This window comes from Hordeum vulgare, chromosome 7H (genome assembly GCF_904849725.1).
Source record: "Hordeum vulgare subsp. vulgare chromosome 7H, MorexV3_pseudomolecules_assembly, whole genome shotgun sequence".
Taxonomy (NCBI): domain Eukaryota; kingdom Viridiplantae; phylum Streptophyta; class Magnoliopsida; order Poales; family Poaceae; genus Hordeum; species Hordeum vulgare.
In genome coordinates, this window is record NC_058524.1 from 28,963,419 (window position 1) to 28,986,866 (window position 23,448).

The window sequence follows — 23,448 nt, forward strand, 5'->3', positions numbered from 1 at the left end:
ATAATATATTCTTAGATTGTTTTCCTCTAAAATGGGATAATTAGCCCATATAGCTCCAAAAAGACATAATTAGGTAATTTAGCTCCAACAAGAGCGGAATAGGAGAATAAATAGGAAAAATGAAAAGAAAGAAAGAAAGAAGAAGAAGAAGAGAAGAAGGAGAAGGAGGAGGAGGAGGAGGAGAAGGCCAAGGACCTTCTAGTCCTTCTCCTCCTCCTCCTTCTCCTCCTTCTTCTTGATTTCTTCTTCTTCTCCTCCTCCTCCTCTTTCTGCTCCTCTTTCATATTATCCTTGCATTAATTTCCGCAACAATGACATAATTAGCCCATTTAGCTCCAAAATGCCATAATAAGCTCAAAATGGCATAAGAACCTTGGTTAGCTCAAGAATATTATATACTTAGCTTGTTTTCCTCTAAAATGGGATAATTAGCCCATTTAGCTCCAAAAAGACATAATTAGGTAATTTACCTCCAACAAAAGGTGAAGAGGAGAAGAACTAGGAAAAATGAAAAGAAAGAAATAGAAGAAGAAGAAGAGAAGAAGGTGGAGGAGGAGGAGGAGAAGGCCAAGGACCTTATAGTCCTTCTACTCCTCCTCCGTCTCCTCCTTCTTATTGATTTATTCTTCTTCTCCTCCTCCTCCTCTTTCTTCTCCTCTTTCATATTATCCTTGCTTTAATTTCCCCAACAATGACATAATTAGCCCACTTAGATCCAAAATGCCATAATAAGCTCAAAATGGCATAAGAACCTTGGTTAGCTCATGAATATTATATACTTAGCTTGTTTTCCTCTAAAATGGGATAATTAGCCCATTTAGCTCCAAAAAGACATAATTAGGTAATTTAGCTCCAACAAGAGGAGCAGAGGAGAAGAAATAGGAAGAATGAAAAGAAAGAAGAAGAAGAAGAAGAAGAAGAAGAGAAGTAGGAGAAGGAGGAGGAGGAGAAGGATAAGTCCAAGGACCTTCTAGTCCTTCTCCTCTTCTTCCTTCTCCTAATTCTCCTCCTTCTTGATTTCATCTTCTTCTCCCCCCCCCCCTCCTCTTTCTTCTCCTCTTTCATATTATCCTTGCTTTAATTTCCCCAACAATTACATAATTAGCCCATTTAGCTCCAAAATACCATAATAAGCTCAAAATGGCATAAGAACCTTGGTTAGCTCATGAATATTATATACTTAGCTTGTTTTCCTCTAAAATGGGATAATTAACCCATTTAGCGCCAAAAAGACATAATTAGGTAAATTAGCTTCAACAAGAGGAGAAGAGGAGAAGAAATAGGCAAAATGAAAAGAAAGAAGAAGAATAAGAAGAAGAAGAGAAGAAGGAGAAGGAGGAGGAGGAGGAGGAGAAGGCCAAGGACCTTCTAGTCCTTCTCCTCCTCCTCCTTCTCCTCCTTCTCCTCCTTCTTCTTGATTTCTTCTTCTTCTCCTCCTCCTCCTCTTTCTTCTCCTCTTTCATATTATCCTTGCTTTAATTTCCCCAACAATGACATAATTAGCCCATTTAGCCCCAAAATGCCATAATAAACTCAAAATGGCATGAGAACCTCGGTTAGCTCATGAATAATATATTCTTAGCTTGTTTTCCTCTAAAATGGGATAATTAGCCCATATAGCTCCAAAAAGACATAATTAGGTAATTTAGCTCCAACAAGAGCGGAATAGGAGAATAAATAGGAAAAATGAAAAGAAAGAAAGAAAGAAGAAGAAGAAGAGAAGAAGGAGAAGGAGGAGGAGGAGGAGGAGAAGGCCAAGGACCTTCTAGTCCTTCTCCTCCTCCTCCTTCTCCTCCTTCTTCTTGATTTCTTCTTATTCTCCTCCCCCTCCTCTTTCTGCTCCTCTTTCATATTATCCTTGCATTAATTTCCGCAACAATGACATAATTAGCCCATTTAGCTCCAAAATGCCATAATAAGCTCAAAATGGCATAAGAACCTTGGTTAGCTCAAGAATATTATATACTTAGCTTGTTTTCCTCTAAAATGGGATAATTAGCCCATTTAGCTCCAAAAAGACATAATTAGGTAATTTACCTCCAACAAAAGGTGAAGAGGAGAAGAACTAGGAAAAATGAAAAGAAAGAAATAGAAGAAGAAGAAGAGAAGAAGGTGGAGGAGGAGGAGGAGAAGGCCAAGGACCTTATAGTCCTTCTACTCCTCCTCCGTCTCCTCCTTCTTATTGATTTATTCTTCTTCTCCTCCTCCTCCTCTTTCTTCTCCTCTTTCATATTATCCTTGCTTTAATTTCCCCAACAATGACATAATTAGCCCACTTAGATCCAAAATGCCATAATAAGCTCAAAATGGCATAAGAACCTTGGTTAGCTCATGAATATTATATACTTAGCTTGTTTTCCTCTAAAATGGGATAATTAGCCCATTTAGCTCCAAAAATACATAATTAGGTAATTTAGCTCCAACAAGAGGAGCAGAGGAGAAGAAATAGGAAGAATGAAAAGAAAGAAGAAGAAGAAGAAGAAGAAGAAGAAGAAGAAGAGAAGTAGGAGAAGGAGGAGGAGGAGAAGGATAAGGCCAAGGACCTTCTAGTCCTTCTCCTCTTCTTCCTTCTCCTAATTCTCCTCCTTCTTGATTTCATCTTCTTCTCCCCCCTCCTCTTTCTTCTCCTGTTTCATATTATCCTTGCTTTAATTTCCCCAACAATTACATAATTAGCCCATTTAGCTCCAAAATACCATAATAAGCTCAAAATGGCATAAGAACCTTGGTTAGCTCATGAATATTATATATTTAGCTTATTTTCCTCTAAAATGGGATAATTAACCCATTTAGCTCCAAAAAGACATAATTAGGTAATTTAGCTCCAACAAGAGGAGAAGAGGAGAAGAAATAGGCAAAATGAAAAGAAAGAAGAAGAAGAAGAAGAAGAAGAGAAGAAGGAGAAGGAGGAGGAGGAGGAGGAGGAGGAGGAGAAGGCCAAGGACCTTCTAGTCCTTCTCCTCCTCCTTCTCCTCCTTCTCCTCCTTCTTCTTGATTTCTTCTTCTTCTGCTCCTCCTCCTCTTTCTTCTCCTCTTTCATATTATCCTTGCTTTAATTTCCCCAACAATGACATAATTAGCCCATTTAGCCCCAAAATTCCATAATAAACTCAAAATGGCATCAGAACCTTGGTTAGCTCATGAATATTATATTCTTAACTTGTTTTCCTCTAAAATGGGATAATTAGCCCATATAGCTCCAAAAAGACATAATTAGGTAATTTCGCTCCAACAAGAGGAGAAGAGGAGAATAAATAGGAAAAATGAAAAGAAAGAAAGAAACAAGAAGAAGAAGTGAAGAAGAAGAAGGAGGAGGAGGAGGAGAAGGCCAAGGTCCTTCTAGTCCTTCTCCTCCTCCTCCTTCTCCTCCTTCTTCTTGATTTCTTCTTCTTCTCCTCCTCCTCCTCTTTCTTCTCCTCTTTCATATTATCCTTGCTTTAATTTCCCCAACAATGACATAATTAGCCCATTTAGCTCCAAAATGCCATAATAAGCTCAAAATGGCATAGGAACCTTGGTTAGCTCATGAATATTATATACTTAGCTTGTTTTCCTCTAAAATGGGATAATTAGCCCATTTAGCTCCAAAAAGACATAATTAGGTAATTTAGCTCCAACAAAAGGAGAAGAGGACAAGAACTAGGAAAAATGAAAAGAAAGAAGAAGAAGAAGAAGAAGAAGAGAAGAAGGAGAAGGAGGAGGAGGAGGAGGAGAAGGCCAAGGACCTTATAGTCCTTCTCCTCCTCCTCCTTCTCCTCCTTCTTATTGATTATTCTTATTCTCCTCCTCCTCCCCCTCTTTCTTCTCCTCTTTCATATTATCCTTGCTTTAATTTCCCCAACAATGACATAATTAGCCCATTTAGCTCCAAAATGCCATAATAAGCTCAAAATGGCATAGGAACCTTGGTTAGCTCATGAATATTATATACTTAGCTTGTTTTCCTCTAAAATGGGATAATTAGCCCATTTAGCTCCAAAAAGACATAATTAGGTAATTTAGCTCCAACAAGAGGAGCAGAGGAGAAGAAATAGGAAGAATGAAAAGAAAGAAGAAGAAGGAGAAGAAGAAGAGAAGTAGGAGAAGGAGGAGGAGGAGAAGGAGAAGGCCAATGACCTTCTAGTCCTTCTCCTCCTTTTCCTCCTTCTTCTTGATTTCTTCTTCTTGTCTTCCCCCTCCTCTTTCTTCTCCTCTTTCATATTATCCTTGCTTTAATTTCCCAAACAATTACATATTAGCCCATTTAGCTCCAAAATACCATAATAAGCTCAAAATGGCATAAGAACCTTGGTTAGCTCATGAATATTATATACTTAGCTTGTTTTCCTCTAAAATGGGATAATTAGCCCATTTAGCTCCAAAAAGACATAATTAGGTAATTTAGCTCCAACAAGAGGAGCAGAGGAGAAGAAATAGAAAGAATGAAAAGAAAGAAGAAGAAGAAGAAGAAGAAGAAGAAGAAGAAGAGAAGAAGGAGAAGGAGGAGGAGGAGGAGGAGGAGGAGAAGGCCAAGGACCTTCTAGTCCTTCTCCCCCTCCTCCTCCTCCTTCTCCTCCTTCTTCTTGATTTATTCTTCTTCTCCTCCTCCTCCTCTTTCTTCTCCTCTTTCATATAATACTTGATTTAATTTCCCCAACAATGACATAATTAGCCCATTTAGCTCCAACATGCCATAATAAGCTCAAAATGGCATAAGAACCTTGGTTAGCTCATGAATATTATATACTTAGCTTGTTTTCCTCTAAAATGGGATAATTAGCCAATTTAGCTCCAAAAAGACATAATTAGGTAATTTAGCTACAAAAAAGGAGAAGAGGAGAAGAACTAGGAAAAATAAAAAGAAAGAAGAAGAAGAAGAAGAAGAGAAGAAGGAGAAGGAGGAGGAGGAGAAGGCCAAGGACCTTATAGTCCTTCTCCTCCTCCTCCTTCTCCTCCTTCTCCTCCTTCTTCTTGATTTATTCTTCTTCTCCTCATCCTCCTCCTCTTTCTTCTCCTCTTTCATATTATCCTTGCTTTAATTTCCCCAACAATGATATAATTAGCCCACTTAGCTCCAAAATACCATAATAAGCTCAAAATGGCATAAGAACCTTGGTTAGCTCATGAATATTACATATTTAGCTTATTTTCCTCTAAAATGGGATAATTAACCCATTTAGCTCCAAAAAGACATAATTAGGTAATTTAGCTCCAACAAGAGGAGAAGAGGAGAAGAAATAGGCAAAATGAAAAGAATGAAGAAGAAGAAGAAGAAGAGAAGAAGGAGAAGGAGGAGGAGGAGGAGGAGGAGAAGGCCAAGGACCTTCTAGTACTTCTCCTCCTCCTTCTCCTCCTTCTCCTCCTTCTTCTTGATTTCTTCTTCTTCTGCTCCTCCTCCTCTTTCTTCTCCTCTTTCATATTATCCTTGCTTTAATTTCCCCAACAATGACATAATTAGCCCATTTAGCCCCAAAATGCCATAATAAACTCAAAATGGCATGAGAACCTTGGTTAGCTCATGAATATTATATTCTTAGCTTGTTTTCCTCTAAAATGGGATAATTAGCCCATATAGCTCCAAAAAGACATAATTAGGTAATTTCGCTCCAACAAGAGGAGAAGAGGAGAATAAATAGGAAAAATGAAAAGAAAGAAAGAAAGAAAGAAGAAGAAGTGAAGAAGAAGAAGGAGGAGGAGGAGGAGAAGGCCAAGGTCCTTCTAGTCCTTCTCCTCCTCCTCCTTCTTCTTGATTTCTTCTTCTTCTCCTCCTCCTCCTCCTCTTTCTTCTCCTCTTTCATATTATCCTTGCTTTAATTTCCCCAACAATGACATAATTAGCCCATTTAGCTCCAAAATGCCATAATAAGCTCAAAATGGCATAGGAACCTTGGTTAGCTCATGAATATTATATACTTAGCTTGTTTTCCTCTAAAATGGGATAATTAGCCCATTTAGCTCCAAAAAGACATAATTAGGTAATTTAGCTCCAACAAAAGGAGAAGAGGAGAAGAACTAGGAAAAATGAAAAGAAAGAAGAAGAAGAAGAAGAAGAGAAGAAGGAGAAGTAGGAGGAGGAGGAGGAGAGGGCCAAGGACCTTCTAGTCCTTCTCCTCCTCCTCCTTCTCCTCCTTCTCCTCCTTCTTCTTGATTTCTTCTTCTTCTCTTCCTCCTCCTCTTTCTTCTCCTCTTTCATATTATCCTTGCTTTAATTTCTCCAACAATGACATAATTAGCCCATTTAGCCCCAAAATGCCATAATAAGCTCAAAATGGCATAAGAACCTTGGTTAGCTCATGAATATTATATTATTAGCTTGTTTTCCTCTAAAATGGGATAATAAACCCATATAGCTCCAAAAAGACATAATTAGGTAATTTAGCTCCAACAAGAGGAGAAGAGGAGAATAAATAGGAAAAATGAAAAGAAAGAAAGAAAGAAGAAGAAGAAGAGAAGAAGGAGAAGGAGGAGGAGGAGGAGGAGAAGGCCAAGGACCTTCTAGTCCTTCTCCTCCTCCTCCTTCTCCTCCTTCTTGATTTCTTCTTCTTCTCCTCCTCCTCCTCTTTCTTCTCCTCTTTCATATCATCCTTGCTTTAATTTCCCCAACAATGACATAATTAGCCCATTTAGCTCCAAAATGCCATAATAAGCTCAAACTGGCATAAGAACCTTGGTTAGCTCATGAATATTATATACTTAGCTTGTTTTCCTCTAAAATGGAATAATTAGCCCATTTAGCTCCAAAAAGACATAATTAAGTAATTTAGCTCCAACAAAACGAGAAGAGGAGAAGAAATAGGAAAAATGAAAAGAAAGAAGAAGAAGAAGAAGAAGAAGAGAAGAAGGAGAAGGAAGAGGAGGAGAAGGCCAAGGACCTTATAGTCCTTCTCTTCCTCCTCCTTCTCCTCATTCTCCTCCTTCTTCTTGATTTCTTCTTCTTCTCCTCCCCCTCCTCTTTCTTCTCCTCTTTCATATTATCCTTGCTTTAATTTCCCCAACAATTACATAATTAGCCCATTTAGCTCCAAAATACCATAATAAGCTCAAAATGGCATAAGAACCTTGGTTAGCTCATGAATATTATATACTTAGCTTGTTTTCCTCTAAAATGGGATAATTAACCCATTTAGCTCCAAAAAGACATAATTAGGTAATTTAGCTCCAACAAGAGGAGAAGAGGAGAAGAAATAGGCAAAATGAAAAGAAAGAAGAAGAATAAGAAGAAGAAGAGAAGAAGGAGAAGGAGGAGGAGGAGGAGGAGGAGGAGGAGGAGGAGAAGGCCAAGGACCTTCTAGTCCTTCTCCTCCTCCTCCTTCTCCTCCTCCTCCTTCTCCTCCTTCTTCTTGATTTCTTCTTCTTCTCCTCCTCCTCCTCTTTCTTCTCCTCTTTCATATTATCCTTGCATTAATTTCCCCCAACAATGACATAATTAGCCCATTTAGCTCCAAAATGCCATAATAAGCTCAAAATGGCATAAGAACCTTGGTTAGCTCATGAATATTATATACTTAGCTTGTTTTCCTCTAAAATGGGATAATTAGCCATTTAGCTCCAAAAAGACATAATTAGGTAATTTACCTCCAACAAAAGGTGAAGAGGAGAAGAACTAGGAAAAATGAAAAGAAAGAAATAGAAGAAGAAGAAGAGAAGAAGGTGGAGGAGGAGGAGGAGAAGGCCAAGGACCTTATAGTCCTTCTACTCCTCCTCCTTCTCCTCCTTCTTATTGATTTATTCTTCTTCTCCTCCTCCTCCTCTTTCTTCTCCTCTTTCATATTATCCTTGATTTAATTTCCCCAACAATGACATAATTAGCCCACTTAGCTCCAAAATGCCATAATAAGCTCAAAATGGCATAAGAACCTTGGTTAGCTCATGAATATTATATACTTAGCTTGTTTTCCTCTAAAATGGGATAATTAGCCCATTTAGCTCCAAAAAGACATAATTAGGTAATTTAGCTCCAACAAGAGGAGCAGAGGAGAAGAAATAGGAAGAATGAAAAGAAAGAAGAAGAAGAAGAAGAAGAAGAAGAAGAAGAGAAGTAGGAGAAGGAGGAGGAGGAGAAGGATAAGGCCAAGGACCTTCTAGTCCTTCTCCTCTTCTGCCTTCTCCTCATTCTCCTCCTTCTTGATTTCTTCTTCTTCTCCCCCCCTCCTCTTTCTTCTCCTCTTTCATATTATCCTTGCTTTAATTTCCCCAACAATTACATAATTAGCCCATTTAGCTCCAAAATACCATAATAAGCTCAAAATGGCATAAGAACCTTGGTTAGCTCATGAATATTATATATTTAGCTTATTTTCCTCTAAAATGGGATAATTAACCCATTTAGCTCCAAAAAGACATAATTAGGTAATTTAGCTCCAACAAGAGGAGAAGAGGAGAAGAAATAGGCAAAATGAAAAGAAAGAAGAAGAAGAAGAAGAAGAGAAGAAGGAGAAGGAGGAGGAGGAGGAGGAGGAGGAGGAGAAGGCCAAGGACCTACTAGTACTTCTCCTCCTCCTTCTCCTCCTTCTTCTTGATTTCTTCTTCTTCTGCTCCTCCTCCTCTTTCTTCTCCTCTTTCATATTATCCTTGCTTTAATTTCCCCAACAATGACATAATTAGCCCATTTAGCCCCAAAATGCCATAATAAACTCAAAATGGCATGAGAACCTTGGTTAGCTCATGAATATTATATTCTTAGCTTGTTTTCCTCTAAAATGGGATAATTAGCCCATATAGCTCCAAAAAGACATAATTAGGTAATTTCGCTCCAACAAGAGGAGAAGAGGAGAATAAATAGGAAAAATGAAAAGAAAGAAAGAAAGAAGAAGAATAAGTGAAGAAGAAGAAGGAGGAGGAGGAGGAGAAGGCCAAGGTCCTTCTAGTCCTTCTCCTCCTCCTCCTTCTCCTCCTTCTTCTTGATTTCTTCTTCTTCTCCTCCTCCTCCTCCTCTTTCTTCTCCTCTTTCATATTATCCTTGCTTTAATTTCCCCAACAATGACATAATTAGCCCATTTAGCTCCAAAATGCCATAATAAGCTCAAAATGGCATAGGAACCTTGGTTAGCTCATGAATATTATATACTTAGCTTGTTTTGCTCTAAAATGGGATAATTAGCCCATTTAGCTCCAAAAAGACATAATTAGGTAATTTAGCTCCAACAAAAGGAGAAGAGGAGAAGAACTAGGAAAAATGAAAAGAAAGAAGAAGAAGAAGAAGAAGAGAAGAAGGAGAAGTAGGAGGAGGAGGAGGAGGAGAGGGCCAAGGACCTTCTAGTCCTTCTCCTCCTCCTCCTTCTCCTCCTTCTCCTCCTTCTTCTTGATTTCTTCTTCTTCTCTTCCTCCTCCTCTTTATTCTCCTCTTTCATATTATCCTTGCTTTAATTTCTCCAACAATGACATAATTAGCCCATTTAGCCCCAAAATGCCATAATAAGCTCAAAATGGCATAAGAACCTTGGTTAGCTCATGAATATTATATTATTAGCTTGTTTTCCTCTAAAATGGGATAATAAACCCATATAGCTCCAAAAAGACATAATTAGGTAATTTAGCTCCAACAAGAGGAGAAGAGGAGAATAAATAGGAAAAATGAAAAGAAAGAAAGAAAGAAGAAGAAGACGAGAAGAAGGAGAAGGAGGAGGAGGAGGAGGAGGAGAAGGCCAAGGACCTTCTAGTCCTTCTCCTCCTCCTCCTTCTCCTCCTTCTTGATTTCTTCTTCTTCTCCTCCTCCTCCTCTTTCTTCTCCTCTTTCATATCATCATTGCTTTAATTTCCCCAACAATGACATAATTAGCCCATTTAGCTCCAAAATGCCATAATAAGCTCAAAATGGCATAAGAACCTTGGTTAGCTCATGAATATTATATACTTAGCTTGTTTTCCTCTAAAATGGAATAATTAGCCCATTTAGCTCCAAAAAGACATAATTAAGTAATTTAGCTCCAACAAAAGGAGAAGAGGAGAAGAAATAGGAAAAATGAAAAGAAAGAAGAAGAAGAAGAAGAAGAAGAAGAAGAAGAAGAAGAAGAGAAGAAGGAGAAGGAGGAGGAGGAGAAGGCCAAGGACCTTATAGTCCTTCTCTTCCTCCTCCTTCTCCTCATTCTCCTCCTTCTTCTTGATTTCTTCTTCTTCTCCTCCCCCTCATCTTTATTCTCCTCTTTCATATTATCCTTGCTTTAATTTCCCCAACAATTACATAATTAGCCCATTTAGCTCCAAAATACCATAATAAGCTCAAAATGGCATAAGAACCTTGGTTAGCTCATGAATATTATATACTTAGCTTGTTTTCCTCTAAAATGGGATAATTAACCCATTTAGCTCCAAAAAGACATAATTAGGTAATTTAGCTTCAACAAGAGGAGAAGAGGAGAAGAAATAGGCAAAATGAAAAGAAAGAAGAAGAATAAGAAGAAGAAGAGAAGAAGGAGAAGGAGGAGGAGGAGGAGGAGGAGGAGGAGGAGAAGGCCAAGGACCTTCTAGTCCTTCTCCTCCTCCTCCTTCTCCTCCTTCTCCTCCTTCTTCTTGATTTCTTCTTCTTCTCCTCCTCCTCCTCTTTCTTCTCCTCTTTCATTTTATCCTTGCTTTAATTTCCCCAACAATGACATAATTAGCCCATTTAGCCCCAAAATGCCATAATAAACTCAAAATGGCATGAGAACCTTGGTTAGCTCATGAATAATATATTCTTAGCTCGTTTTCCTCTAAAATGGGATAATTAGCGCATATAGCTCCAAAAAGACATAATTAGTTAATTTAGCTCCAACAAGAGTAGAATAGGAGAATAAATAGGAAAAATGAAAAGAAAGAAAGAAAGAAGAAGAAGAAGAAGAGAAGAAGGAGAAGGAGGAGGAGGAGGAGGAGAAGGCCAAGGACCTTCTAGTCCTTCTCCTCCTCCTCCTTCTCCTCCTTCTTCTTGATTTATTCTTCTTCTCCTCCTCCTCCTCTTTCTGCTCCTCTTTCATATTATCCTTGCATTAATTTCCCCAACAATGACATAATTAGCCCATTTAGCTCCAAAATGCCATAATAAGCTCAAAATGGCATAAGAACCTTGGTTAGCTCATGAATATTATATACTTAGCTTGTTTTCCTCTAAAATGGGATAATTAGCCCATTTAGCTCCAAAAAGACATAATTAGGTAATTTACCTCCAACAAAAGGTGAAGAGGAGAAGAACTAGGAAAAATGAAAAGAAAGAAATAGAAGAAGAAGACGAGAAGAAGGTGGAGGAGGAGGAGGAGAAGGCCAAGGACCTTATAGTCCTTCTACTCCTCCTCCGTCTCCTCCTTCTTATTGATTTATTCTTCTTCTCCTCCTCCTCCTCTTTCTTCTCCTCTTTCATATTATCCTTGCTTTAATTTCCCCAACAATGACATAATTAGCCCACTTAGATCCAAAATGCCATAATAAGCTCAAAATGGCATAAGAACCTTGGTTAGCTCATGAATATTATATACTTAGCTTGTTTTCCTCTAAAATGGGATAATTAGCCCATTTAGCTCCAATAAGACATAATTAGGTAATTTAGCTCCAACAAGAGGAGCAGAGGAGAAGAAATAGGAAGAATGAAAAGAAAGAAGAAGAAGAAGAAGAAGAAGAAGAAGAAGAAGAAGAAGAAGAAGAAGAGAAGTAGGAGAAGGAGGAGGAGGAGAAGGATAAGGCCAAGGACCTTCTAGTCCTTCTCCTCTTCTTCCTTCTCCTAATTCTCCTCCTTCTTGATTTCATCTTCTTCTCCCCCCCCCCTCCTCTTTCTTCTCCTCTTTCATATTATCCTTGCTTTAATTTCCCCAACAATTACATAATTAGCCCATTTAGCTCCAAAATACCATAATAAGCTCAAAATGGCATAAGAACCTTGGTTAGCTCATGAATATTATATATTTAGCTTATTTTCCTCTAAAATGGGATAATTAACCCATTTAGCTCCAAAAAGACATAATTAGGTAATTTAGCTCCAACAAGAGGAGAAGAGGAGAAGAATTAGGCAAAATGAAAAGAAAGAAGAAGAAGAAGAAGAAGAGAAGAAGGAGAAGGAGGAGGAGGAGGAGGAGGAGGAGGAGAAGGCCAAGGACCTTCTAGTCCTTCTCCTCCTCCTTCTCCTCCTTCTCCTCCTTCTTCTTGATTTCTTCTTCTTCTGCTCCTCCTCCTCTTTCTTCTCCTCTTTCATATTATCCTTGCTTTAATTTCCCCAACAATGACATAATTAGCCCATTTAGCCCCAAAATTCCATAATAAACTCAAAATGGCATCAGAACCTTGGTTAGCTCATGAATATTATATTCTTAACTTGTTTTCCTCTAAAATGGGATAATTAGCCCATATAGCTCCAAAAAGACATAATTAGGTAATTTCGCTCCAACAAGAGGAGAAGAGGAGAATAAATAGGAAAAATGAAAAGAAAGAAAGAAACAAGAAGAAGAAGTGAAGAAGAAGAAGGAGGAGGAGGAGGAGAAGGCCAAGGTCCTTCTAGTCCTTCTCCTCCTCCTCCTTCTCCTCCTTCTTCTTGATTTCTTCTTCTTCTCCTCCTCCTCCTCCTCTTTCTTCTCCTCTTTCATATTATCCTTGCTTTAATTTCCCCAACAATGACATAATTAGCCCATTTAGCTCCAAAATGCCATAATAAGCTCAAAATGGCATAGGAACCTTGGTTAGCTCATGAATATTATATACTTAGCTTGTTTTCCTCTAAAATGGGATAATTAGCCCATTTAGCTCCAAAAAGACATAATTAGGTAATTTAGCTCCAACAAGAGGAGCAGAGGAGAAGAAATAGGAAGAATGAAAAGAAAGAAGAAGAAGGAGAAGAAGAAGAGAAGTAGGAGAAGGAGGAGGAGGAGAAGGAGAAGGCCAATGACCTTCTAGTCCTTCTCCTCCTTTTCCTCCGTCTTCTTGATTTCTTCTTCTTCTCTTCCCCCTCCTCTTTCTTCTCCTCTTTCATATTATCCTTGCTTTAATTTCCCCAACAATTACATATTAGCCCATTTAGCTCCAAAATACCATAATAAGCTCAAAATGGCATAAGAACCTTGGTTAGCTCATGAATATTATATACTTAGCTTGTTTTCCTCGAAAATGGGATAATTAACCCATTTAGCTCCAAAAAGACATAATTAGGTAATGTAGCTCCAACAAGAGGAGAAGAGGAGAAGAAATAGGCAAAATGAAAAGAAAGATGAAGAAGAAGAAGAAGAAGAAGAGAAGAAGGAGAAGGAGGAGGAGGAGGAGGAGAAGGCCAAGGACCTTCTAGTCCTTCTCCTCCTCCTCCTTCTCCTCCTCCTTGATTTATTCTTCTTCTCCTCCTCCTCCTCTTTCTTCTCCTCTTTCATATTATCCTTGCTTTAATTTCCCCAACAATGACATAATTAGCCCATTTAGCCCCAAAATGCCATAATAAGCTCAAAATGGCATAAGAACCTTGGTTAGCTCATGAATATTATATTCTTAGCTTGTTTTCCTCTAAAATGGGATAATTAGCCCATATAGCTCCAAAAAGACATAATTAGGTAATTTAGCTCCAACAAGAGGAGAAGAGGAGAATAAATAGGAAAAATGAAAAGAAAGAAAGAAAGAAGAAGAAGAAGAGAAGAAGGAGAAGGAGGAGGAGGAGAAGGCCAAGGAACTTCTAGTCCTTCTCCTCCTCCTCCTCCTCCTTCTACTCCTTCTTCTTGATTTCTTCTTGTTCTCCTCCTCCTCCTCTTTCTTCTCCTTTTTCATATTATCCTTGCTTTAATTTGCCCAACAATGACATAATTAACCCATTTAGCTCCAAAATGCCATAATAAGCTAAAAATGGCATAAGAACCTTGGTTAGCTCATGAATGTTATATTCTTAGCTTGTTTTCCGCCAAAAATGACATAATTAGCTCAAAAACATCATATTTTGTTCTTCTTCTGACTTTCTTATTCACATTTTTGCAGATTGGATATACTACATGCATGGAAGCTGGCATTCATGGAGTTGAACAATGTCGATGGATGAACTTTATATGTATATCATCTAGTTTTCATTTGAGTTGATGAACAATGTCGAACTATATGTATATGTATATATGGATAAACAGTGCAATACTTTGCATGTTGGTTCGTTCGATATATGGGGATGTACATTGATTTATATGTATATCATATATGTGTGCTGAATTATATATATATGTATTGGCAAGTATATGTGTGGTGAACTATATATCATATATGTGTGGTGAATTATATAAATGTGTTGTCATATATGTGTGTGTGTGTGTGTGTGTGTGTGTTGTGAAATAATATAAAACAAAAAAAACAGGTACTATATGGGCTCTTTGCCGTCTGCGAGCTGATGGCAAAGACATGTGTGGTGAATTGATGAATTGATCAATATGTGTGGTGAATTGATGAATTGATCATATATGTGTGGTGAATTGATGAATTGATCAAGAAACCCTAAATTAACTATGAAATATATATATGTTCTCCCACGGTTTTGCCAATATGCAACAAGGAAAATTGTTTCACTACAACTAAAGAGAAATTGATCTTTAGGATTCCAATGGGACATATTGTTATCTTATATGCAATTTTCATAACCTTTGATAAAAGAAAAGCCTCAAAACTTACCTCGCCCATTGGAAGACCATGCCATTTCTCTTGAAACAAAGATGGATGACAACAACAACTTTTTGATTGGCCGTGTACTCGAGATCAAGCCTCATGAAATTGTCTTTCTCCTCCAGCTCTTCAAGCCGTTCCTCGAAATAGGAAAGAGAACGTGGCACCATGGCGTTGTCGTTTGTGTAGATGACATTGTGTTTAGTCGTGCCATGTGTGAGCACCTCTCCGTAGCGAGTGCTTGGATCATTCATGGTGGAAGAAGATAGGGGAAGAAGAGAGAGCGAGAGAGGAGACAAACAGAGAGAGCGAGAGACGAACATAGAAGAGAGAATACTCTGCCCTCGCGGTACTCTTCTGTTTTTCATCGCCTGAAACGACGCGGGATGTGAACCGTTTGGACCTTTAGGCCCGGGTTAAGACACCAAATGGGAATAAAGGGGCTCGCACCAGCAGGCGAACCGTCGCCATGACCCCTTAAGTCCCGGTTTGAGACACTAACCGGGACTAAAGGGTCTTGCATCAGGCGAACGGTTGCCACCAAACATTTAGTCCCGGTACGTGGTCAACCCGGGACTAAAGGCCATTAACGAGCCGGGACAAAAGCCTAGTTTCTCGAATCGGTACTCTCTAGTGTGTATGTTTTATATGTCGTGAAATTAGGTGCTCACTTATTAACTGTTTGGTTAATTTGTTGTCGTGTTGAGTTAACTGTTTGGTTTAATTCTGCAATGTGATGTTCAATTCTTCTGGATGCAATTTTGTTTTGTCTTCCATGTGTGAAATAAATTGATTTTGGATGTACAAAATACATGAGAAATAAATACAATTGCTACATTTCCAAGTTTTCAAGCATGCTTGGTTTGGTTAACTGTCTGATCTTCTAGTACATTATATATTATACAATGTTGTGGGTACAATTTTGTATTGTTATGCATGGGAGGTATAAATCAAATTTGGCTACACTTAATACATGACAAACACATACAATTGCTATATTTCCTTGTTCTTAATCATTATTAGTTTGGATAAATGGCTTTTCCATGTGGCTCGAATTAATCTGCTAAATCTGCAATGTGTTTATTTTAAATCAACATATTTTGCTCATAGCATGCCAAATCTCACTTAACCTGATCAATAACTACCTTATATGTGTTGCAGGGAAACAATGGGAAGCACTGAGGTTTACAATCGAGGTTTGCACATGCATGGTCCTTTTGTATAACAGTAGCACATTATTGTGCAATTGCAAGAACCAGTATAATATTTAGGTTTTTATGAATTTGGTCGTGCACATGTAGGCCCTGTTGTTAGAGGTTTTGACCCACTGTTCGACCCTTTTTGCATATAGGGGAATGAGTTGTTCATGAATATCAGTCAAGTCAAGAAACTCAGAAAGATTGGTTGGATAAAGAAACTAGCGACAAAAAACAACAAGATCTTGGTCTGCACAATGAAGAAGACATCAGTGCACTACATGATGGTACTAACTATTATACCTTGTCTTTTTTATTCTTTTGCGCAATTTCGAATATAGAGAAGATATTTATGCATATCCTTGTTTTCAGGCCTTTCCAAAGTAATTCAGTGATGATTACCTCTCAAACGACCTGTATGGTCAGGAGGCAAGGAATGTATTCATACAACATCCACGTTACAATCTTGAAGTCTTCTTGAAGAGGACAAAGGATAGACTGTCAATCATCCATAGGGACTGGCCTAAAGTTGCAGAGACCTTCAACATCAATGAAGGATCAATATTCGCCTTTCGCTTCAAAAGTTTTCCAAATGAGATTCATTTGTCTATCTATCGTCTATGATGCTAGTTTCCAAAGGTTATAGATGTTGCATGTGAAAGTTGGTGCTGGTGCAGTTGTGTAATGGGGTAACTAGCTATATGCCTATATGGTGTACCTGAGTGCTGAAGATACATGATGTTGTACTTTGATGTATTTCAATTACGAAATCCTGGTTCCATAATACGTTGAAATATATCGTGTGCTCAGTATGAAATGTCAACTTGGTTAATAAATGGAATATTAATAATAGGCCTATTAGCTTACTAGATGGGGTTTTCTATTTCAAACGGCTATTGAGAAAACACCGTGACCGATAGCCTAAGACAACGCACACAGTTTCTGTGACAAAAACGTCTTAGATCAAGGAACAAGCACACATGACTTCCTCTTGAAAACTTTTTGCATTAGGCCACCGCACGCAAACATGTTCCACATAAAAAGTGTGTGTGATGGAAAGCTAGCTATGGCACACAATTTCTTGTACGTACCGTGCGCGATGAATTCAAGAAAGCAAATGATAAAATTGTTAATATTGTGTGCAATGGCAACACTATCACAAACGATTTGATGGGGAAAATTGTGTATGATGTACATGTGAATGGAAACGTTTGTCTGGGATTCATCGTGTGGGATGTACATACACATGGAAACTTTCTTCTTGGATTGAGTGTGTGGGATGTACATACAAACGAAAACTATTGGGACTGTATAATTGTATGTGATGGCTAGCCCAATCGCACACGAGCTCATTTTTCACAACGTGTGTGACTGGAGGATCTCTCCCCAACAGTTTATGGGTCGTGTGGGAAGGGCCCCCCGATCACCCGCACTCACTAGGCGACGGGTTGATATGCTGTCACGGAAAGGGCTTAAAAACCGTTTGCATAGCACGTCGCTGCACTAGTGTATGGGCATCACCCTTAGCTTGTTCCAAGATTGGGGGAGGTTCTTCGGTATCGTATCACCATCACTCTTATCATTACCATCTATCATAGTCCGACCCTTAGTTATATAATGATTTAGATAAATACATCTTCACATTTGCTTTGCTTAGAATATTTTCTTTAAGATCTATCAATCCTTGTAATCGAGTGTGAGAGTTATATAATAAATATTAGTCGATTTTTGGTGCTTTACTCTCATGTATACCTAGGCATGGGCTGGGCCGGGCCTAAAAATCCATAACAGACAACTGAGGCCCAAGCCCGGCCGTGACCCTACCATCAGGCCTACTATTTAAGCCCAAGCTTGACCCATCTGTTGAAAATCCCGCCACGCCTAGGGCTGTGAGCCAAGCCTCTTCCTTAAAATCTCAATATGCCAAGCCCAAGCCCAGTCCGTCCCTGCAGCCGGGCTCAAAACTTAGGCCCAGGCCCGGCCCACAGGCAAGCCCGTTTGGCCTAGGCACTGGATTTTCGAGCGGGGTCTGGGTGGGCCCGCTGGATCGGGCTTGAGATACCATGTATACTCTCATGCATCTGTCATCATAGCATTGAAATAAAAGATATACAAAAGCTCATATCCTAGTCCCATGGGGAGTAATGACTTCACATAGAAAAGGTATAAGTGATAAAATTGGTTGATAATAAAAAACATAGCATTAGTCATTAATACAAACTATGCAAGAATATAAAGTGATGTTCCTTTGCATTAAGAGTTTGCACATCTGAAAACTTAAAAGTGCATGAAAACCTTTGCTTCCCTCTACGAAGGGCTACCTTTTATCTTCATGAAATATCTTATGTGCAAGATTCAATAAAGTTTATCCATTTTCCAACCAATTAACTCTCTAGTTGGCATGTATCATTTGTTGAGGATAGATCCTCACAAAATATATCCACTTGAATGTAGGTGATCATGAAACATTATTGGTGACATTATCCTCGAGATAAATAAGTTTGGTGGCAAAAACTATCAAGCCCCCATCTTCCTATGTGTCCAACAAAAAAACTAGCTCCAAAAATATGCAATGAGTGTCAACAATCATAGAAGACTAAATGTTAGTTAAGTATGTGAACTTGCTACACTGAAAAGCTCTTACATAGACTCTTTTGTGGAATATGATGAATTATGATTGTCTCAATTACTCAGAACATAGTTTGTTGATTGTCAATAATTATTATGCCTTATACTTCAAATATTGTGGAATGTGGATGGATTGTTACTTGCTTATGAGAAGCTATATGATGAAAAGCTTCCTGCTTTGTCAATATTCATGATGCCCTCATTTCCGTATTCCATTTTTATAGACACCTCTCTCTCTCAAATCATGTGGTCATTATTATCGAGTTCGGCTTTTGCTTGAGGACAAGCGAGATTTAAGCTTGGGGGAGTTGATACGTCCATTATGCATCATGAATTCTTATTGATATTTATGTTATTCTTGTCCATTATTCGTCATTATGGTACAATTCTTATTTTTTTTCTCTGAATGTGCAAGGTACATTACTAAGAGGGAAATTGCTGGAAACTGGAATTCTCGACATGAAAACCAAGAAAAAGGGTCAAAAATCACTCGACTCCAAATGATTTGAAATTTCATGGAGAATTTTTGTGGAATATATAAGAATTATTGGGCCAAAAATATACCAGAGGGGGGCCACCTGCTGGGCACGAGCCGACAGGGCGCAGCTGATACATCCTAATGTATCTAGTTTTTTTGACTGCCCATGTTGTTATATTATCATTCTTGGATGTTTTATAATCATTTTAGAGCAACTTTATATCATTTTTGGGACTCACTATCGACATAGTGGCTAGTGTCCGTTTAATTTTTTTTGCTTATTTTTTCCTTTGCAGAAAATGAATATCAGATGAAGTCCAAATGCCACAAAACTTTTTAGAGTTTTTTAGGATCAGAATGAAACTTGAGGTCCAAATGCCCACTACGAACCAGGGCATGCCGTGGGCATCTGGCGCGCCATAGTGGGTAGTGGGGGCCTCGGGCACCTCATTCACTGCCTCTAAGCTCTATAAAAACACCAATATTCCAGAAAACCTAGAAGAGAAGACAAAAAATGGTTTCAACCGCTGCAACTTCTAGAAGCCACGAGATGCAATCTAGAGCCAGTTTTGGAGAGGGACACGGTCACGGAGGGGCTCATCATGCTCATTGGTGCTCCTCCAATGATGCGTGACTAGTTCATATTAGACCTACGGAGCCCGTAAGCATTAGCTAGATAGCTTTCTCTCTCGTTTTGCTTCTCAATACAACGGTCTCTTGGAGATCTAATTGATGTAACTCTATCTTTTGCGGCGTGTTTGTTGAGATCCGATGAACTATGAGTTTATGATCAGATCTATGAAATTAATTATTATAGCCTTGTATTTATTCTCTGATATTTGTTTTTTTTTGCCAACTTGATCTTTTTATCTTGCAATGAGAAGAGCCACTGTTGCGCCCCGGCCCTCGTCTCCCACGTTGAGCTCCACCGGACGCATCCTTCCCCCTCTCTGTTCGCCCCGACACCACGTTGTGCCCGAGCGTTCATTCGTTTTGCCCATGAAGTACTAGCTAATCCTAATTAAGATTCAAAAAACCGAAACAATCATTGCTATCTCACTTGAATTGTGCAGGACTTCAACATTGCACCCACGAGATTTGAGACCAAGGAATTTAAATACTTGTAGAATTGGTTCTCGACGTCGACGATGCCTGGCCTGCATCCTCGTCGTCGACTCGGTGGCGTCCACCTGCTTGAGAGGCGCCAGCATGTCCGGGACTGGGCTCCGTCGGGCTGGCACTGGGAGGATTTACCTTCCGGGACACGCAACTTGGTGAGGAACCGGGCTCCCATCGTCGATCCGGAGCTTCTTTGGTGGCGGTCACGTGGTCCACTTTCGGTGCCGAGGGGGTCGGCCCCAGAGGAGGAGGTATGTCGCCGTGTCAGGGAGGAGGACGAGCACGTCCGTCGCTACATGGAGGCGTTGGATGCTAGGTTCTCCAATACCTGGCAGGTCCTTTAGGATCTCACTCGAGCTATGATCCGATGGTGGTTCCTGCTCCTTGGGTGTCCATCGCCCGCAACTCAGTACAGCGGCAACTCTTTGTAGGTTGACGAGTTAGATATTATTTAAGAGATGTATTAGTGATGCATTCGAGATGATATACTTGATAATATTAAATGGATTATTCGATAATACATTAATTAAGTGGATTATTCGATGTATTAGTGAAATTATATATACATGATGATCTTGGTAGCTAAAGTAAATACTAAATTGTTTTTTTTTCGTTAGTTAAGCTATGGCCGGTAGTTACATGCATAACTTATTAACTTTATTATCCGAATTTCCAAATACAAAAAACATTGGTTCCGCAGCGCAGCTACACGTGTACATTCCATATACACAAATAATTCCGTTGGCGCAAATCGAACTAAGAAATGACAAATGAAAAGACAAGAATTGTAGGTGCTAAAAAAAGAAAGTCGCATGCAGGATAAGCAAACACTGGAGGACGATCCTTTACCATGCATGCACGTAGACGTACATGCACGCACTTAATTGGTACTAGTTGATTGCGCGGCAGTTCTTCCTGATCTGTCCCTGGTCACCGGTCTTGACCTCGATGCCGGCCATCTTCACCATGGCCTTCTCGAACCTGTCCTCCCACCATCCGGGGATGTTGGCGTTGTCCACCACCATCCTCGCCGTCTCCTCGGAGGTCAGGAGCGCCGCGTCGGAGGTGAAGAGCACCGTGTGCGACAGCACGTTCTTGTAGTACTGCCTGTCCAGGTCATTCGGGGTCACCACGTCCTGCATCACTGTGGGGTCATTGCCGCCCGGGGCCGCATCAGCGGGGCATTGGTCACGCAGGAACGCGGCGAGGCCGCCGTTGATGTCGGAGGGGGCGTTGAGGCGGTCAGGCACAAAGGAGGAGCAGTGGGAGCGACCGATGGTGTGCGCTCCGGACAGGATGACCAGGTCCTCCGCGTCCAGGCCCTTGACGACGAGGCTATCGACGAGGTCGCTGAGGTTGGACGTGGGCGGGGCGAGAAACTTGAGGGGCTCGGAGGCGTTGGAGAAGGTGCCATCACGGCGGCCCGATGGCACCTCGAAGTGTACCTTGCCGGCGCTGAGGATGCAGGACGCATCGCGGGCCGCGAAGGCGATGATGTCCGCGCAGGACACGGTGCCCGGACAGGCCACCTCAAGGGCTTCTTTAATGGCGTCGATCAGCTCAAAGCCGCGCAGCGACGGGTTGTTTGGCGGGCTGAGCTTCTCCGGCGTCGGGCTGAACGGGGTAGGATCCAGGAGAACCGAAGCGTCACAGCCCTAATAAGGTGATCACCGACGACAGACTCGACAAAATCAATCATCTATATATCAAAGTACGTATAACATACATGTTTGCATTGCAATTTATTTCTTGCAATGTACCTCGACGAAACAGTCGTGGAAGAGCATTCGGATCATGGCGGCGCCATTGCCGGGGTTCTGGGAGATGGCCTCCATCATGACGCCCTTGACGACGGCCTCCGCCTGGGGGCACCTGTCGTGGTAGAACCCGATCTGCAGAGGGCTGGCCCGGCACCCCACAGCGAGCAGCAGCAGCAAGGCACACGCCACCAGAACCTGCAGCTTCTTAACAGCAGCAGCCGCCATTGTTTCAAGATAGCTCGAGTTCTTGACTAAGATTGAAAGATGGGAAGTGGGAGGTGATGGATCGATCGGTTGGGGAATGCCTGTTAGCTGCTGTATATAGTTTCAGCATGATGCTGCTTATATAGGTGAAGATTCGAACTTTAGAAACGTATGTTGTCAACTAGAACTGGCCTTGCATGTGCTTCGTTGGAACGTTACTACGTACACCGGCCGGTAGTTGCCATCAGCACTCGTCGACGTCCAGTTCGCAGTGGCACCGGGAATTAATCAGAGGCCGGTGGTAATGAATGGTTTGATACATAAATAGCAAGCACTCCACGCATTAGTTCCCGAACCTTGATTTTTTACAAGATGAGCTCACTAGCCCTGATGGTTACATGCGGTTGACTTGACACTTAGGTATGAATTGGCCATGTATAAGCTGGAGTGGACCTAGCTACTTTGTAGTAGTATAGTTGCTAGATCAAGCAACTGATTAATGTGCTCACCAGTGGCAGATGGAGACGTATTTTTTTCTGGCTGTTGAGAGGTCAGGTTAGGTAATATAAGAACATTTCCTTTGTGACCTTTGTCGGTGTGTGCGCTTCGGTGTCTCAAATCCTTTAGCGTTTCTACCTGAGTAAAAGGCATCGGCGGTCTGAGAACTTGTATGTGTTGCGTGTGCACTTAAGTCATATTACATGCAAACCGAAAAACACCGTGATAAAGCTTGTATTGCGGGTGCATCCTGTGTTGTATGTTCTAGTTCATCTAATCGAAGAGATTACCTTTCAGGATCTTTTGAGAGGTTCATAAGAGTCTTAAAGAAATATGTTCATAACCGTGCTAGTCTAGAAGGAATAATCTTCGAAGGCTATGAAACGGAGGAGGTTATTGAGTTCGTGTTGACTTTATTTCCTGACCTTAACCTGATTGGTGTTCCTCAATTGCTCCATGAGGGAAGACCGAGTGGAAAAAGGAATGCTAGTAAAGAAAGTAATAATAAGTATGGACGCGAATATTTCACTAAAGCACACTACACAGTTCTACAAAATTCCACCTTGATGACTCCGTATATCTAGGAACACATGAATATTGTATGCTCCAAAAACCCCGGAACATTCTAACTTCTGGATTAAACGTAAACACATGACGACTTTTAACGGTTGGTTGCAAATACATGCGGTTGACTTGACTTATGTACGTATGAATTGGCCATGTATAAGCTGGAGTGGAGCTAGGTTGACTTGACTTATGTACGTATGAATTGGCCATGTATAAGCTGGAGTGGAGCTAGCTATTTTGTAGTAGTTTAGTTCCTAGATCAGGCAACTGATTTGATGTGCTCACCAGTGGCAGATGGGGACTTATATATTTCTGGCTGTTGAGAGGTCAGGTTAGGTAATATAAGAACATTTCCTTTGTGACCTTTGTCGGTGTGTGTGCATCGGTGTCTCAAATCCATTAGCGTTCTACACGTGTAAAAGGCATCAGCGGTGTGAGAACTAGTGTT

At 40.3% G+C, this 23,448-nt stretch overlaps 1 protein-coding gene across 1 annotated transcript; it reads right to left on the minus strand.

The window, feature by feature from the left end:
- Positions 1–20,721: 20,721 nt before the first annotated feature.
- Positions 20,722–22,043, minus strand: LOC123410785 (peroxidase 2-like). The gene is made up of 2 exons (XM_045103724.1): positions 21,732–22,043; positions 20,722–21,626 (listed from the first exon to the last, which is right to left on the minus strand). The coding sequence occupies exons 1-2, from the start codon at positions 21,954–21,956 to the stop codon at positions 20,862–20,864; spliced, it is 990 nt and encodes a 329-aa protein (XP_044959659.1). The 5' UTR covers positions 21,957–22,043; the 3' UTR covers positions 20,722–20,861.
- Between the last annotated feature and the right edge of the window lie 1,405 nt (positions 22,044–23,448).

What these genes read in the sequence shown, in the direction of transcription:
- LOC123410785 (XM_045103724.1), bottom strand. Translation starts at nt 21,956, where the DNA reads ATGGCGGCTGCTGCTGTTAAGAAGCTGCAGGTTCTGGTGGCGTGTGCC. An exon ending in TCCACGACTGTTTCGTCGAG is followed by an intron (nt 21,627 to 21,731) that starts GTACATTGCAAG and finishes TCACCTTATTAG; the next exon opens with GGCTGTGACGCTTCGGTTCT.